Here is an 18950-nt window from a genome sequence, read left to right on the forward strand (position 1 = left end):
TAGAATTAATGTATGACAATCTGTGCTTAATTGCATCTTATTATTTAATGGTGGAAAATAAGAATGAAACTTTTTAATTCCAGGAATTGGCTGAATAGAGATGAATACCATATTTCACATTTATTGCTGGCTGACTAAAATTCCGACTTTATTTTTAAATTTTCTTGATTATATATTCTCAAATTTTATAGCACATTACCTATACATTTTTGACAGTATATCAGATTGTTGACCCGGTCAGCTGAAAATTTGAATTAACAATTGATTCCTTTAATGTAGCCACCAGATGGCAGCATGTTACATAAACAGAAAACAGGTTGATGTATTTCAGTTTTAAGCAAAAGAAGAGTTTGATTCCTTTTTATTGCTGTATTTCTGTTTAATTTTTCCACTACTTTTGTGTTCATGAAGCTTCAAAGATCAGCAGTGATTGATTCATGTGTTTATAGGCTTTTCTGTAGCTCTCATCTTAGCATCTGAGACTCTCACAAACACTAAGCAGGATTTTTCCTTGCCATGAACTTCTAGGGTAGAGAGATGATATTATCTCCACTTTACAAATTGGAAAACCAAGGCACTGTTTTAAGTGACTTGCCCAATGTCTCTCTCAGTTGCAGCAAAGTTAGGAATAGAATCCAGATTTCCTGAGTCCCAGTCAGTGCCTTAACCTCAAGATCTCTCAATTAATGGATTCTTCTTTATTTGTGGACTCATGAAGTATTAAGACAGCTGCAGGCAAGCTGTTTACTTACTCCAGATCTAGACTCCCACTAGTAATAGGCAGAGCGAGTTCATGCTTCCTGCTTGTTAGTGGTAGGGTCCAGTGAGCAAAGGCTACCTATCTTGCTTGCGTGTGATAGACAAAGTGTAGATACTTATTGCACTTGATGTCCTAGATGATTATTAAGGTGAGTTGGATTGTTGGAAATATTGATCTCACATTGCTTATCCAGTAAGCATTTGTGTGTGTTTTGCTTTAAGGGAATCAGAAGGTCAGTGTGCTCCAGAAATTCATGAAATATCATGTTGTTTTTTTTTCACCCCGAGATAGTTTTCCAGTACAGACTGATCTAACACCGTTCAAATAATCTCACTGATGACTTCATGCTTAATTATGAAGATGAAAAACTGAGGCTTAAACTTGCACATGGAGATCCCTGGTTGTAATTATTTTTGTAATAGTTGTGGGACATTTTAGTCAAATGGAGGCTACATAAATACATGACATTTCAAAATATATATTAACTGTTCCACATAGTACAATCAGCATATAAATGACTTTTGGTAGAAAGTCAGTTATGCGAGTTCACCCACTTTTCCTTGCTAATTGGGGCACTATAGAATACTGAAATTGGTATAGAGTTCTTAATGTGAGTCAACTACAATTTTTAGTTAGTTTTCTTAAGACTCATATTTTTAAGTCAACCTATGGTTTGAACCATGGGCTGACTTTAAAGTATGATTTTCTAGGAAACTAACTGAAAATTGTAGGTTTCTTTATTTTATTTATTTTTAGTGGTAGATATGAAGTGTTTTACTTCCATACCTGACTAGTTCTTTCAGAATCAGTGCCACTGAAGAACATTTTAAAAAGTAAACTTACAAACTATTGTTATAGTACATGAAAAAAAAAAAAGTTGTTTTTTCAAATCAGGATTAAAGTTAATATATAACTTCATAGAAGTGGTTATTTCCCAATGTGCATTAGCCTGCTGCAATATATTACCACTAATAGTTGGTGCTGCAGAACCACCAGTGCCAAGTGGTTAATCTGTTAATTTTTTCTAAAGATAACCAGTTGAATTAGAATATTTTTATTACTTTTTCCTACCATTGTTAATCACACATTGTTGTAGGCCTCAGTTCAGCAAGTGTGTGCCTAACGTGAAGCACATGAGTAGTCACATTGAAGTCAAAAGGACTACTCACATTCTTAATGTTAGGCACATGCTTAAGTACCTTGCTGAGTAGGAGACCTGGTTGTGATCCGGATTGCAAGGTCACTGAACAAAAATGTTTTATATTTGATTATTTCATATGAGTGACAAAAAAGTACTCCTAAAACAGTTATCTGCTGAATGTTAAGTTTGAAATATCTGTATTTTCTTTAGAGAGACTTACCCCACTGTATCTTGTAACTTTTATGCTCATAAATTATAATGCAGTTTTCTTTGTCTAAAATAAACTAATCCCTTGGAACTTAATTTTGATAGATTACCTTTTATTTTAATAGAGTTAACAGTAAGAGGTAGGCATGCTCAGATAGTGACTTCTAGGACTAGTCGTCTTGTATGTTCCAATTGTTAAGTGCTTGTTTACATGAAGTTATCATAACACATTTTCAGGACTTCATGGTTCTGTTTAATGTTCTAGTTTAATGGGAACAAGTGAATATCCGCATAAGAGCTTCCAGCTGTGTGAATTTCTCAAGCTTTGACAATTCTTTTCAATTAGTCCAGTGTATGTGGCCATTGCAATAATTGGTCCATTATCGGAAACAAATATAAGTTTCTTCTTTATATTGAAAACTTCAATTTCTGAGGAATGTGAATCAGTTCATAGTTGGCTGAAAGCCAGTTTCTTCTCCTCCTCAACTCTTACACACGTTTGAAAAACGTACTCTCTTCCTAAGTGCCTTGTGAATCTGCAATGATTAATTCTTCTCATTATTTTGCTGCAAATTCTCATGACCCTCTGTGATGATTCGATCACCCACTTAGAGTTTATGCATATTCATATCTTTCTGCTCCTGCTGCAGTCGTTCAAGTCTCCTTCCCTCGCTGTGGTGTGTGCTTGGTGCAGTAATTGAGCTGCAGTAGATTGATTACTCTGGGGAGCTGTAAGGCCTTTAAAGGTGAAAACATATCAGTCCTGTTAATTAGGAAACAAAGCTCTGGTGGCAAGTTCAGCAGTCAAATGCTTCCAGTGTAGAAATGAGGAAAGGTATGATTTGTTCCTCTCCATGAACCCTGTTTACTTTTTTATATTTGAATTAGATCCACATCAGCTGTGGTGGGCTTGTGCAGAAGATAGAATCCCTTTTATGATTGAAACACCATCGCTGTACAATCTGAAGAGAATTTGATTTGTAATATTGATTGTAGATATTATCATCAATCAAACCTTAAATTATACATTGTCTTTCAGGAGTTACTTGCCCTATAAAGCTAAGCAGGGCAAGATTACATTTTGTATCTCAATACTAATGCTAATCTTTCTCCAGTAACTCCCTTTCATTTGACTAATGTGTTAGTTCTGACCTTAACTGTAGTATAACTAAGTCATTACTTTGAATTCAAAGATACATTTTCTGAAGACGGTATAAAAAGCCCAAGTTTTTAGCTTTTTAATATTCAAATGACTGCCTATAGCCTCCCAAGTACAAGATTAATTAAGAGAAAAAAGTTAAAATTGGATGAATATTAAATGATAGTATAAGATTTTGTACAACAGACAGAAAGCATCCTTACAACATATTGTAAGCACCCTGTAGTTTTACATTGCTAAGCACTCTAATCTAGAGTGGAATATTACAAAGATATTAAGGGTGGGAGAACCATCTGCCACATTATCTGTGCATAAGGGTCAAATAAATTATTTAAGAGTAACTTATATATATTTTAATAACAACCTTTCTCAGTAATTATTGGATGCCCAGGTTTTGGGCTACACGTGCTACTACAAAAACCACTGTTTTTGTAAGTTGTGTGTGATACATGCTATTTCGGATGGGTAATGGACATGATCTTCATTAGGGCTGTCTGTTAATCACAGTTTTATTCATACTGTTAAACAATAGAATACCAATTGAAATTTATTAAAGATTTTGGATGGTTTTTCTATACTTTCATATATACTGTATTCTGTGTTGTAATTGAAATCAAGGTACATGTTTTTCATTACAAATATTTGTAAAAATGATTATTTTTTACTTCACCTCATACAAGTACTGTAGTGCAGTCTTTGTTGTGAACATGTAACTTATAAATGTAGATCTTTTTGTTATATAACTGCACTCAAAAACAAAACAATGTAAACTTCAGAGCCTACAAGTCCACTCAGTCCTACTTCTTGTTCAATTAATCTCTAAGACAAACAAGTTTGTTTCCATTTACAGGAGGTAATGCTGCCTGCTGCTTGTTGACAATGTCACCTGAAAGTGAGAACAGGTGTTCACATGACACTGTTGTAGGTAGCATCACAAAATATTTACATTGCCGTCTCGGATGATGACCCAGCACGTTATTCATTTTAACATTTTCACTGCAGATTTGACAAAACACAAAGACGGTACCAATGTGAAATTTCTAAAAATAGCTACAGCAGTCGACCCAAGGTTTAAGAATCTGAAGTGCCTTTCAAAATCTGAGGGATGAGGTATGGAGCATGCTTTCAGAAGTCTTAAAAGAGCAACACTCCAATGCATAAAGTACAGAACTCGAACCACCAAAAAAGAAAATCAACCTTCTGCGGGTGGTATCGGACCCCGATAATGAAAATGAACATGCATCAGTCCTTACTACTTTGGATTGTTATTGAGCAGAACCAGTCACCAGCATGGACGCATGTCTTCTGGAATGGTGGTTGAGGCAGGAAGGGACATATGAATCGTTAGCGCATCTGTCACATAAATATCTTGTGACGCCAGCTACAACACTGCCAAGAGAACACCTGTTCTCACTTTCAAGTGACGTAAAGAAGAAGCAGGCAGCGTTATCTCCTGCAAATGTAAATAAACTTGTTTAAGCAATTGGCTGAACAAGAAGTAGGACTGAGTGAACTTGCATGCTCTAAAATTTTATATTTTTATTTTTGAATGCATTTTTTGTACATAATTCTACATTTGTAAGTTCAACTTTCATGATAGAGATTGCATTGCACTTGTATTAGGCGAATTGAAAAATACTATTTCTTTGGTTTTTTTACAGTGCAAATACTTGTAATCAAAAATAAATAAAAAGTGAGCATTGTACACTTTGTATTCTGTGTTGTAACTGAAATTACTATATTTGAAAATGTAGAAAACATCAAAAAAATTAAATAAATGATATTCTGTTATTGTTTAACAGTGAGATTAATTATGATTAATTTTTTTAATCACTTCACAGCCCAAATCTTCATACGTTATTGAGGTCTGTGGTAAAATTCCCACTGAATTTAGTGGGAGCAGAATTTGACCTTTCATGAGAGTATTGGGATTTGTAGAGTATCTTATTATGTCCATATTTGTTTTGTCTCATTAATATGATCTAATTTTATATTGTTTCCATTTCAGGCATTTATTAATACAGCAAAAGAAATCTATGAGAAAATCCAAGAAGGAGTCTTTGATATTAATAATGAGGTAACATTTATAGTATTCTGATAGCATGCTCTAGTGAGTTATTTTTTATTTTTTTTTTAAAAAGCACAAAATTACAAGACCTTGGATCGCTTTTTAAAACACGTATATTACAGTATTCTGCACACACTGCAGTAAAACATTTGTACATCCCGTTTTTACACAGATTCACTATTGTGATGAAAACAGATTAGAATTAAGTGACCCTATCCATTCATGAAGCATCACAAAATCATGTAAATCCCCAAAAGAGAGAAGAAAATCCACTTTCATTCACTTCCCCATATGGTGTCATCTGCTTTCAGAGATAATTTTCCAGTATGCAAACGGGGAGACCATGTTAATGTGCCAGACATACTAAATGAGCTGTCCAGTGTGAAAGAGCTGGTGTGGAAGCATAATGTAGTAAAATCTCATTCCGTGGGCAAATTAGTGTTTGGAAAAATAAAGGAGAGATGTCGTCATTTGATTTGTAAAAATCTTACAGAATCATATTTTCAATAATGAGGACTCGCTGCCCTCCCAGCTCCAGGTCCTCCGATTTGTGGAAATTTTGATAGTACAGTGTCATCAGAAATAGGTCAAGTTGTCTATCATTCGAAAGCCATTTCTCCAATGAAAACAGTGGTACCACACATGACAAACCTAGAACAATTTATGTTGGTATATATTCGAGAAAATGTTTAAACATCATTTTTTTTGTTAATTCTATGTTAATATGGAGATGCATTGTTCACGTAAAAGGCATTGATCTTTGTTAATTCTAGGGAAGTTAGTCTTGACATGTAGGACTGAAAACATTTATTCTTCAGTCATTATCAGTATTTCTATCTAGGACATCACTGCTAGACACAGGTCACACTGATCATCATCCACACTACACTTGCACGTCTCTGTGCAAGGCAAGCTGCTGGCCAAACACGTGCAGCATGATGAGCATCTGGTCTTTTACACAATCATTTGATAGCTGAAGAATTGATTCATGAGCACGTGGTATTTCACACATAACTGGTGTGACTAGTCCATCCTCCAAGACCCATCCAGGAGTAATAGGGAGAGTAGTTTTGGATGTGCTCAATTTTCCCTTGGCCATTCTATTACTTGACAGTTTGCTCTCTTCATAGCAGGTATAAATACACCCTTGGTCAGTTTGTCTGCTTCTTGGAAAACATTCAACCACATAGCTCTGCAAGGTGTCATAATGTTGGTCTTCAAATGGAAAACTTGGTACATGAACACCTCCAGTCCATTTATGACCTCACCAATGACTGCTCAGCCATTCTGAACACCTTCACAATGAGGAGAGAGTCTTCAGGGGCTGAATCAAATGCCTTTCATTAAGAGAATTTCCTCTTTCCAGCCAACCTTCCAGTAGTGTCACATCCTTCCTTTTGTTGAATAATTTTTCACATAATGGAGCATTTTTCTGCAAGGTATTTGGTTAACTCATCCTTCATGTGAAGAAGCTAGTGTCTCACACTCATTGTGACATTGGAGATGTTTGTGGAGTCACGGATTTTGTACAAAGCAGTGCAATACCTTGAAGTCTCTTCTTTCTAGTAATATTTTCAGTTGACTCCTCTGCAAATGTGTCAAACATGAGGTGAACTTCATCATAGGTACAGTATTTTTCTTTGTAGCCTCATAATGAGGTGTTCAGCCAAGTCTCAGCAAGTACTAACAGTTTCTGGTTTATCTAGAGCTTGTACCTCAACCATACCATCTATGAATCTGAAAGGTTTCTGCTAGCATAAGCTGTCAGTCACATTGTCAGTAGATGCTGGCTTAGGAAGACCATGCAAAATGTTTGTTCATTTGCTTTTTTCTTGATGCACATGCATTGTTCTGTGACCTTATACATCCATCATGCTGCCACAGAGAACTCGTACTTTCCAAAGTCTGACACAGATCAACATCTTGCTACAATCTGGACATAAGCAAACAGTGACCTGTCTGTAGTTAGCTCTGTAATAGTCCCTGCCACCTTCACTCTGACTTTCTTTGCATTAAAGCACAGCTTTAGTCTGTTCTCCTTGATTGGATCCCATAGATTGACAGAGCCTTGGATAATTCTTTGGGGTTTGAAGGCCACATTCAAGTCATGACCCAAAGTATCCATTCAACTGAAATCTTGGATATGTCTGAGGAAGTCATCCTAGCCATGCTTAATGTGTCATTTTAAATTTGATGGAGCTCTGGGGTGGTCAGGAAAAACTGGGAAGGAGTAATTGGAAGCTGTGTTATGCCCATCAGCCTCCCCAACCGCCCAATTATTTTCATTGCTCTATTTTCGCATTCCAGTGCTTCATCTGAACCAAGTGCACAGAAGCAACTCTGAAGCACCTGGCATTGGCCACTGTCAGAAGACAGGATAATGACCTAGGTGGACCTTTTGGTCTGACATGGTATGGCCGTTCCTATGTTCTTAAGGGTACTGGCAACCTTTTTACAACCCAATTTCCTTTTCAAAATTCCTCCCATATGTCAGACGTTTTTCTACACCTTTTATTTCAGCAAGGTACCAAGAACATCACAGAATAGTTGGTTAGATCAAAGCAAAAAAGTATTTCACAACATCTTGGAATGCTTCAAGGTGAACATTCTAATTAGAAGTCCTGAGATATTGAATAGAGCAGCAAAGATTCAATCATCTACATGTATTGCTGCACCATCCTGAAAGTTGGCTTTGTCATCAGTTCAACCTCATTGAATTGCTTCATCTGTTCTGTGATGATGTTGCAGCTCTCCATTGTGCTCAACAGACCATTATGAGTAGAATGTGTACTGGATTTGTGGAACTGGTCTTGCAAGTCCTGTACCCATTGGGAAATGACTTCAGGCATATCAGTATGCTTTTCAAAGAAGACATGTAGGTAGCATTTTTGAAGGGCAACAAGCATTTGGGTGTGTGCTTCCGTAGCGCGTCACATCATTTGCCTTGCAAAAATTTGGTTTACAGTACTGTCACTGTTCAAAATCCCCCCCCGATCTCAGGAATACCAGTGCCATCAACAAAGGATCCAATTATATGTATCACTGTAAAGAATATGTACGATTCACCAGGACAGACCCCACCATCCTCGAAGATCATCACAGGACATTATTTGATGTCGAACAGGCCTGTAAAGGCCCATGTCTAGTGTCATGACACATTTGATTCAGTTATGCAAATATTTGTTCATGTGTTCCAGCTGCATAAAGAATGTTACCTGCTGGCCCACTGATTGCTCAGTTATGATTGGCAGGATGCATACATGGGTCTTTCTCTGACCCCATTTGTAATGTCGTATTAAAGGCTGACCTTGTTGGAGAATGTATCTTTCTCCTGAAATGTTGTAGTATGCTGTCCTGGGTTTCCAACTCATTTGAGGGTGCATGTTCTAGCTCTTCAGCCGAAGCTGTACTCAATGATTTTTTGCCTTTGAAGTGCATCTGACTTTAGCACAAACCAAGCAAGGTCAAGGTTAGTCAATGTAGAAAACTCTGCTATAGCCTATTTAACTGCTACTTCATTGAAAACTGGACTCCTTGGCTTCAGAATTTTTGGATCTTGATAGGAAAGTGAGTGAGTTATGAAGTTAGTATGCTCCTTCAAGGACCCAGTTTTTTGCTGGTTCCTATAGCACTCAAGGAGGGGACTGATCCCCATTAATTCACTTCTAATAGCAGACCATCACAGTAGCATAAAGAGTACCTTTGCCATCTGCTGTATCTTCAAGAAAGTCCAAGTTCTCAACAGCACTAAATATAAAACTATCCTAAACAGGGTTTGGAGGAAGAGACAATTCTTCATTCAGTTCCATGTGGCAAAGAACCTCATTTTCAATTGCAGTCTCCAGGGGAAGTACTCTGTTTTGGAATGAATTGATAAACCAATAGCTACTTATGTGTAATCTACCACAATGTCTCAAAGTTGTCGTGCATGTGTTGGAAACCTGCCTTTCACTCAAACACATGTACATGAGGCTTGTGCTATGCTTGCTTATTAATATACTTGTGCTGAAGTCATTGAAACTACTGATGCACTTCTTAAAGAAGTAGAACAGGGCACACTATTTTTTTATAGGCTTGTCATCCACTACGGATCTCTGAAACTTCCATACACTCTAGGACAGAATAGTTTTCCACATAAATTTAGCAGCTGAAAACAGTTTTCATATTACAATTAACATCAGTGATTTCTTCTGCTTTTGGTATCCTTAAAAGCTGCAAAAGATATGGTGTTATGTGCTATGATTCATTTCGCCGGATAGGATTGCAAAAACTACGTCCATATCCCACAGCTCATCTTCAATAAGTTTTTAAGAGCCTTTCTGCTAAGCACTTGTACCTCTTCAATCCCATTCAAAGCACGCTCTGTGCTTAGCTCTGCGTTGGCCATCAGCACCACTTTCCCATCCATTAGAGCCCTTTTGAGGCAATTTATGAACTCCAGCTGAGTCGCACAGTTTGCAGTAGTAAAATCAGTATTGGTTTCTGTTGCTTCGCCCTTTTGACATAACATTGTATACATTACTGGTGTAGGGCTTGGTGTAACACATTGCATATCACATCCTACGCCAGAAATATATGTAATGTCATGTGCGTGGTTGTCTTTTGGGTCAATGTACCCACTTTACTTTCCCTGCAGTGGTCTTACTAAGAGTGACTCCTTCATGTAGTTTCTCATCTGTTGAAACACGCTTAAGGGATGCCTTTGAGCTTACTGCAGAAGAAGTAGTTCTTTTCAAAATGTACTGTATATGCTCATTCATAAGCTGAATATTTTTGGTGAAAAAATGACCCATCAAAGAGTAGGGGTTGGTTTATAAATGGGTCTACACCAAAATTTGATTATTTTAAACTCTATGGAATCATTGAATTGAACATCTAATACATTGTTGTTTTGTTTACCTGGAGCGTCTGCAGGCATGGAGCCCCTCAGTTCCCTGTGGCTGCGGTTTGCCATTACCAGCCAATGGGAGCTGTGGGAAGTGGTTCCTGCAGCTCCCATTGGCTGGGAATGGCGAACTGCGGCCACAGGGAGGTGAGGGGCTCCATGCCTGCAGACGCTCCAGGTAAACAAAACATCCCGACCTGCCAGCAGCTTACCCCGATGGGCTGGGAGCCAAAGTTTTCCACCCACTGAAATATAGGGTCAGCTTATGAAAGGGTCATACAGTTTTTGCTATTTTTACTTACCATCTTGGGGAGTCTGCTTATAAATGAATGGGCTAATCAATGAGTATATACGGTATATCTTGGGACCTGCTATTAGGTGTCTCGCCCACAAGTAGCACTTGTCCCAGCATCCTCAACTTTTTCCTGATGCTCAACGTACTTCCTCCTAACATTATCAGATTCACTTTATGGGTGCCCTTAAAGCATGTAAGGTGCCAATGAGCATTGTGTTTACCACTGCAGAGGAACTAGTTATTCTCCAAAGAGTCAGCTACTCTTCTTCATCTCCCCATTGATGCCTAAAAATGATCAAGACCAAAGTAAAAACAAGGATTTTGTAATAAATTACTTCGGGATTGTAATTAATTATGTTATATAATTATGTGCATACTGTTTGCAGATGGATTCCAGTAATTTCTGTCTGGATGCTGACATCTTAACTGGTGTCTCATTACTGAGGCTACGTTTTAGTCACGGGTATTTTTTGTAAAAGTCATGGACAGGTCACGGCCAGGAAACAAAAATTCATGGCCCATGACCTGTCCATGACTTCTGCTATATACCCCTAACTAAAACTTGGGAGGCAGGGGGAGGTGCCGTGGGTGCTGGGGGGGCAGAGGGAGATGCCGCAGGTGCTGGGAGGGCGTGATTGGGGGGGGGGCCGGAGGCGTGCTGCCTCCGCCCTAAGCCTCGGTTCTACAGCTCCCATTGGCTGGGAACTGCGGCCAATGGGAACTGTGGGGGCAGTGCCTGCAGGTGGAAGATGCATGTGGAGCTAGGAGCTGAAGATGAGGAGTTCCTATCACCCTTCTGGTGAGACACCACCACCACCCAGGTAAGCACTGGCCCGCACCCTAGCTCCCAGCCCTGAGACCCCCCAAACCCAAACTCCTGCTGCTGGGGGGCAGGGGAGCCTGAGACTGCCCCAGCAGTGGCCAGTGTGCCTGGCACAGGGGCTGCTCAAGCTGGCCAGGCAGCCCCTGGAGCAGGTGCACCAGCTTCTGCAGAAATCACGGAGGTCATGGAAAGTCACAGAATCAGTGACAAACATGAAGCCTTACTCATTACAACTCTGTTGGCATAATAAACCAAGCTGATAATCAATACCACTGAACGGCTTCTTTTTTTAACAATGATAGCAAATAAACTTGAGATGCTTCTTCCATTTCTAGTAATCTGCAACATTAAAAAATATAATCAGTTATCATGTTCTGAGCGTTATCTGATTAAGAGTACCGTTAGTCCAGGACCACAATTTGACTTTGAGAGGACTGCATGTTTGACATGCCTCTGTTAAAGTATAATTTAAGAAGTGTTGATTTTTTTTAACATTTTTTCAAATGTATATCTACAGAATTGTTCTAGGATTGTCATGTTTGGTACCATTGTGTTCATGGGAGACAGGGCTTTTGAATGTTACCAAGCTTGACCCATTTCTGCTGACATATTATCAAAATTTCCACCAACCGGGGGATTAGCAAATACACCCATTCACTCCAGATAGGGTGATACCACTGAAATTATGATTCTCTAGATTTTTTTTTAAATCAAATGACACCTTCCTATAATTTGTCCAGTAATTACATGTACTTCTAGACTGAGAGAGGAAGAACTAACTTTGAGAATTACATGAAATATGACTAAATAATCCAGATTTAGGTAGCTGGATATTATAAGGAGTAAAATACTGCCCACTGTTAGGAATTTGTGTAGGCAAAGTAAAGATTATGGCTTGTTCTTTTTCTGTAGTGAAGAAATTCTTAGAGCCAAAAAAAAAACATTTTGTGTCTTGGAACAACTGAAAATTTCTGCTCTGGATCAATGTGTACTGTCTCAGAGTAGATCTTTGTGATGTATGTCCTTAAATTCTCAAATACATCATATGCCTTTACGTTGAAAATGACTATGTGAGAGTGCTCTGAGTAGCTTAGGGAGATAGAGGGCCTTTCATGTCTGATCACTGGTTCAAATTCAGTACAGGTTAGTAATCAAAGTTATCATCTAATATAACTCTGCATTCGTCTTTTGAAGTAAGTTGGTGGGATCAGTCATGTTCTTGGTGGACTAATGTCCATATCACAAAGCAACAGCACAATCAGCACTAATGGGGCACCTTGTTGGCAGTCTGAGATGTCCTTTTAGTCCTTGGCACGTAGCCTTTTCTTTCTCTATAGAGGTGTCCCTTGATATCAGTGCAAAGGCCAGTTGGTTGGAACCACACAGAGGATTGTGCACTGCCACCAGCCATTCTGTATCTGTTCTGTGAATAGGGCTTTCATTTTCTAGCAGTGTCAATCTGACTGCTTTTAATAGACATGAAAGTCACTGAATTGTTGGGGAAGATGGGGCAAAGGAATTAGCAGAACTGCATTAAGTTGTCTCAGCTTAAAAAGTAAAATGGAAACTTAAAAAGTAAAAAGTTACTTCTAGTTATAGTAATAGATGTTATTAGTAAGGCATTAGCGAGAAGCTTCACTACCACTCCAGCTGCTTAAACTATGTGACCTGTAGCTAAGACCTTCAGTCTTAAGCATGGGATCTTTGTTTTAAGAACCTAACTTCTCAGATTATTTATAAATTGTAATTAATATTTCATTGTTAATATCCTTTTTTTCATCCAGCTTCTTCAGTTTTTCAAAATTCTTCAGGGGTAATATAACAAAGTCTTGAGTTGGTTTAAAGGAGATGCCATTCAGTTAGAAACTGATGCTTTATAAACTGGACAGTAATCAGGGCCTCTGAAGAGGCGTGCTCATTGTATCTGTCGAGTTTCATATACTAGCTGACTGCTTTAGTGTGCCTTATGGAGCTTTGATTGCAATATGCTGTCAAGAGCCAACAGTCCGTGCTGTTTATTTGGCTTAATGCCAAGTCTGGCTCCTTGATTCTTCAAGAAGTTGCTACCAGCCCAGAGGGGGCAAAACCAATGAGCCATAGGGCATGCTTTTTATTAAAGAGGAGTCAAAGAGCGAAAATAAACCACATCAGCTGCTGTCAATACTGAGCTAGTGCCAGAAACCCCAAGGCTACTACTGTTGCAGAACAACTGCCAAGCACTATAAATCTGAGATTTACTGTGACGCAAAGTTTCCTTAAGAGCTTAATTTCTGAAGCTACTGTATTACTTTTCTCAAAGTGCTGTATTTTTAGGTAAAATCCACTTGAGGGAGTGAGGGTTAAGATATAAGTGTGAGTTTGATGAATGAAAGAGCTACGCTGTGTGTGGGTTCTTGGCAAGTTGCCATGTCTTTGGGGATCATAGAAATTATTGATGACACAGAACACTCATATGCCCTTAGCCTGTACAGCTGATTCAACATGGAAATAAATGCTGTCTAGAGAGAAAAGTTTTTACATTGTATTAAACCAGTGCAGGTTTTGAATCTCTCTTAAGTGTGTATTAGAAATGTGTATATATATTTTTAAAAGTTTGCTACTTTATGTGGAATAGCATTTAAATACTATTCTTCCTGTGTGTTTATGTTAACAGTTTGAGAACAGGCAGAGTTCTGTTTATAGCAATGAAATGGAGAAAAACTGAAACGAGAAGGAAAGCATCTTTCCCTTAATTTTATTTCCTTATTTGCATCCAGGCACAGTTTTAAATAGGATTTTTTTCTGTGGTTTATTGTATGTGAAACTAAAAGGAGAACTACTTTTAGACATGTGCATAAAGAAAAATTAATGGACTAATTTTAGTATTTTCCAGCATATTGAAATGTTTTTTAAATAATAATTGCTGTGTATTCAACTTTATTTCAGGCAAATGGTATTAAAATTGGCCCTCAGCATGCTGCTAGTAATGCAACACTTGCAGGCAATCAGGGAGGACAACAAGCTGGTGGAGGCTGCTGTTGAACCTATTTTTACTTTCTAGCTTCCCAAATGGGGCCCACTAACTTGTTCTTTCACCCCCCCCCCACCGCAGCTCAACTGAGACATGAAACTATTGTAAGTTGGTTTCATGTGGCAGAAGAAGACTTTATCCTTCAACTTCTTGTATAACTTTGAATAAATGGTTAATGTTCACTTAAAGACAGATTTTGGAGATTGTATTCATATCTATTTACATTTGATTTCTAGCTCAATTGATGTGATTATTTTTGTTAAATGTTGTCTTGTGCCCTTGACTACAAACTGAATTGTATTAAACACTACAAAGTCATCTGAGTATTTTAATCAGTTTGTGTAGTTAGGTTTCCCAGCTACTGTGGTTACCTAATGTTTAATATTGTAGAGCTGTCCAAGTTTTTTGTCAATTTTCAAGGCTATAAAGAAAAGCAGAAGGACTCTTTTAATTCTGTATTTATCATTTACTTTCTGTATATATAGTTTAATAACCTGCTTGGGTGTATTTGCCAAGCTATAATTCTTTAATGCATTTGCATAAATTCTATACTATTTAGAGCTTGAAAACTACAGAAACATTATTAGAAATCGCTTGGATGCTGAATTTTAAACCTTTTTGACATTATTAGCATGTTCATCCTCTCTGCCATTATCCTCAAGTCCAAGAAAAATGCTTAATGTATATTACTGGAAGCTACATATGTGTTAACTATTTTAATGCCAAATGTTCGCTGTTTTGTCCACAATTTCCACAGCACCTCTTCAGAAATGGATAGTTGTTTGCCTTAATGAATACTGTAGGTAAAAACACAGTATAATGAATGAAAAATACAGGCGGAATTGATGCCCTTTTAAAATGACACATTATGAAGACTGATGTTTTTCTTTTTTTTCTTGTTTACTGCTTGATTTCTCAGTATATTTTTCATGCAGGACAGTTTTTCAACCTAGTTGTACAGTGACTGTGTAAAGTTTTCTTTCAGTGGCAACTTGTAATCCTAAATATATGGTAAGCATCTTGTCTGTTGTGAAAGGGGTGTGATAAAAGCCAAAACTGGAAATGCTTTGGTACTTTACTCAATGTGGTGGTTTATTTTATTTTTTCTCACAATGAAATAGTTAACAGTGCAAAATAAAATTTTGTGTTTAAGTATTTAAACTGGTTAAGGTGCAGAATATTAATGTTGGTCTGACTGTAAATGCGGAAACAACTTCCCATTATTTTTCATATATATATATACACATTCAGAAATAAAGGGGTGACACCGATGCTAGCTCATGCTTCATATACCTCCCTAAAGAGAAGAATTTCAGCTACAAGTTTTGTTTTAATGGACCAGGAGAGACTGAGGCATAAATTGGGGGGGGGCACGGAGTCGCCCTCAATTCACCTACACTTACTGTCAAGCTACAAAAGGGAACATTAACATCAGAAGTGATAATGCTCAATCTGAGAAGCGTAACATAGCAATGGTTCTGAGATTAAATAAAGTTTAAAAGTATGTGGGGTCTTTTGCAATTTTTATAAGGGGGGGTGTTATTAATGAGCAAATGATCATCACTGATTCTAATTTTAGACCCCTTTCTATCCAATTATGGTTGTAGAAGTATTGGAATCTGTCTGTAATACATTGTTCTTCACCTATATTTTCTACTAGTGAACATTGTGAGACCATTATGTCATTCATACTTATCTCAGTTATGAATATTAATTATTTGTAATATAACATCATTTGAAACCAAAATTGTGTACAACTTGAAGCATTTATAAAGCACACAAGAAAAGATTTCCCTTGTGCTGACTCAGAGGTGCTACAGTGATTGAATCCATTCTAATCAGTTATATGGGTAATGGTGGTAAACAATGTGATGATTGGGTAGCTACAGAAGAAATCTAAGAATAAAAATCTCCCTTGGATCTGATTGGTAGTCTAGCAGTACAACTTGCTACCTAATGGGAGCCAAGAGTCTTTTGCTCCCAGGATATTGGGGGCTGCCGGTGCTGCAAAGATAAAATGCTTGATCCTGGAGATGTGAGAAAGGAATACAGTGCTCCATAGTAACCTCAGGCCATTTTGGAAATTGAAGCCAGCCGTCCTTGGCCATAGCAATTGTTAGTATAATAAGTGTTATGGACAAGTGATTCCCCTTCTCCAATACAGCCTTACCCCCAGGAAAAGGGCAGGGGGTGATAGGTTTTGGGTAGAACTAAAGAAGCATCTGGCATCCATTTTACCTGCTGAAGGCTTAGTGGACTCTCCATTTTATAGGATTGGAAATCAGCCTCTCTTGCAGAGCACCAACCTTAGTCTTCAGACTATAGTAGTAGTATTCAGAAGTCTGCAGATTGGAATAAAATCTTCACTTCGATCATGCTGCTAATACTACTCTAGTAGAAGGATGTAGTAGAAGTTCTGCTACAGAATCCACTCCTCTCCTAGTCCTGTTACTGGTCATAATCTGGTACTTTCAAGGAGGCGCTAGAAAAGGCCTAATGTTAGTTCGTGGGGGGTGTCTTGCTGCCCTGCTTTGGCTACCAGTTTCGTGTGAAACTTATCCTTAAAACAAATACTCTGTACTGTAATACACCATCTGCAGCCTTTTGTTGCTTTTCTGTTTTGAGGAATTACCCATTTTTTTTTTTGTGGCTATTCAACACTCCCACGTATAGCTACTGGAGTGAAACACCAGCAGGAAGCTGGACTAGGGTGGTTGTAATTCCACAGTACACTTTACCAAGGTTTTGACAACTCTGTGGCAAATTTTACAACTTTATTTACACCATATTGGCTGTGATAATTTGTCTAATTTCCTAGTTGCATTCAAGAAACCCATTGCCTTTTTATAGCCAAGAAATTGCTTGGATGACAATAGAATTTAAATATTTCATTGTACACCAGGGACTTGAACAGCTGCTGTAATCTAGTGGAAAAATCACTACTAGCAATGGAAAAGTCCTATCAAGGTACACTATTATGCAACTTGCTAACTATTTCTGTTCCTCTCCTAACTTACAGTATGGAGTAGAAATACTGCTGACTACAGAAATGGTAAATTCAGGATGGCAAATTTCCTCAAGCAACTTCTAGGCTCTTCTATATCATTCCTAATACAAATAGTAACCAACCTCCTGGAATTTAGGAACACTCACTCATAAATCCTGATCTTGCCCACAATGGTTTTATGCCAGTGTAATTCTAACAACTTCAATAGTTAGCTTTGATTTTACACCACGGTGAGATCAGACTCAGGCCCTTTGTTAGTTAAAGGTAGCAGTGTTCCCTCAACACTGTTAAATACACCAAATTGTTGGGCTTATTTGTTACAGAGAATAGTGTTATAGATGTGTATGAATAGACCATCTGCTGAATAATTACTAGGAAAAGAAAATAACTCTTAAGTAATTTATTCCACATATATACTTTTACATTTACCTCCAAAAGTTTGACCTCTAGATAGTCTATACATTGGGGGAGAGAAGGGGGTCTTAGGACAACAAATTAAGGAAGTTGGAGGTTATGAGGCCACAAGGATGCTGAAAGCCAGTTCGCTCTGGATGTTCTAGAATAGCAAGGCCTGTTTCAAAAACACTTCAGGTATGACTCTGCCAGGGATTGGCATCAAGTTTTATAGAAACTTTGTGTAGCTTCACACAGTGACTGGGCATTACATTTTGGTTCCATATTGGTATACTGGTTTTTATGCTCTTTTGTTAGTGCCATGGAGTTTTTCAGTAGATACCATTGTAGAATTTAGTGATAGACACCACTTTTTAATGGCTTTTGGTTCTACTAATTAGTACAAAATGTTTTAGAGGGAGTCTTTTATGGGTTATGTGATGGGGCAGCCCTGCCCGGCACTAGCCCCAGCAGTATAAGATCAGTAGCTCTGGCAGTGGAAGTCCCACCCTGCTTGTACTAGGTATGCTCCAAGTGCTCTGGGAGTATAAAAGGAGGGAACTCAGTTCAGTCTGGGCTGGCGGCTGTTGGGGAAGGACCAGCCACCACTCTTGAAGTTGCTGAGACCTGAAGCATCTCCTTGCTGGCGCAAAGACCTATTCCAGGAGGAGCCAGACAAGGCGTGTACCTGGAGATGTGTAGGGGGCCTGGGGATTCATGGGAGCCCCCAGCTCCCAACCCAGTAGGAAGGGTTCCAGGGAGGGGAGTGATGGACTGGTACCTAGTCCCTGATAAGCCATGCCACCCTGTAACCAGGGGCAATTCTATGGACTCTGGCCATTAGGCTGTGCTGCCCTGTAACCTGGGCCAATCCTATGGACTCTGGCTGCTGGGCTGTGCTGCCTCGCAACAAGGGGTAACTCTATAGACCCTGGCCACTAGCCCATATTGCCCTTCAATGAGGAGCATGAACCCTCACAGGTGTCTTTTAAACAGTGCTGTTGTACAAAACATGGCTTGTACAATAGATGAAGAAACTTGTGATCTGTCAAATAATTTTCTCGGAGTTGCTTAGAAATGATTTAATATTGCAAACATTTATTTAAACGGTGGTGCTTTTGTCAATTTCATCCAACAAAAGCTCTTCACAAAATTAGTCTTTTTTTTTTTTTTTTTCCTCATACAGTTTAGTAACTTAATTT

At 38.3% G+C, this 18950-nt stretch overlaps 1 protein-coding gene across 1 annotated transcript in view; it reads left to right on the top strand.

The window, feature by feature from the left end:
• Positions 1 to 15509, top strand: part of RAB2A (RAB2A, member RAS oncogene family) — a 79604-nt gene extending 64095 nt beyond the window's left edge. Inside the window, exons 7-8 of the mRNA XM_032768957.2 lie at positions 5276 to 5344; positions 14264 to 15509. Coding sequence (XP_032624848.1) covers positions 5276 to 5344; positions 14264 to 14359 — 165 coding nt within the window. The 3' untranslated portion in view covers positions 14360 to 15509. The remainder of the gene's footprint in view (positions 1 to 5275; positions 5345 to 14263) is intronic.
• The last annotated feature ends 3441 nt before the right edge of the window (positions 15510 to 18950 follow it).

This window comes from Chelonoidis abingdonii, chromosome 2, assembly GCF_003597395.2.
Source record: "Chelonoidis abingdonii isolate Lonesome George chromosome 2, CheloAbing_2.0, whole genome shotgun sequence".
NCBI lineage: Eukaryota > Metazoa > Chordata > Testudines > Testudinidae > Chelonoidis > Chelonoidis abingdonii.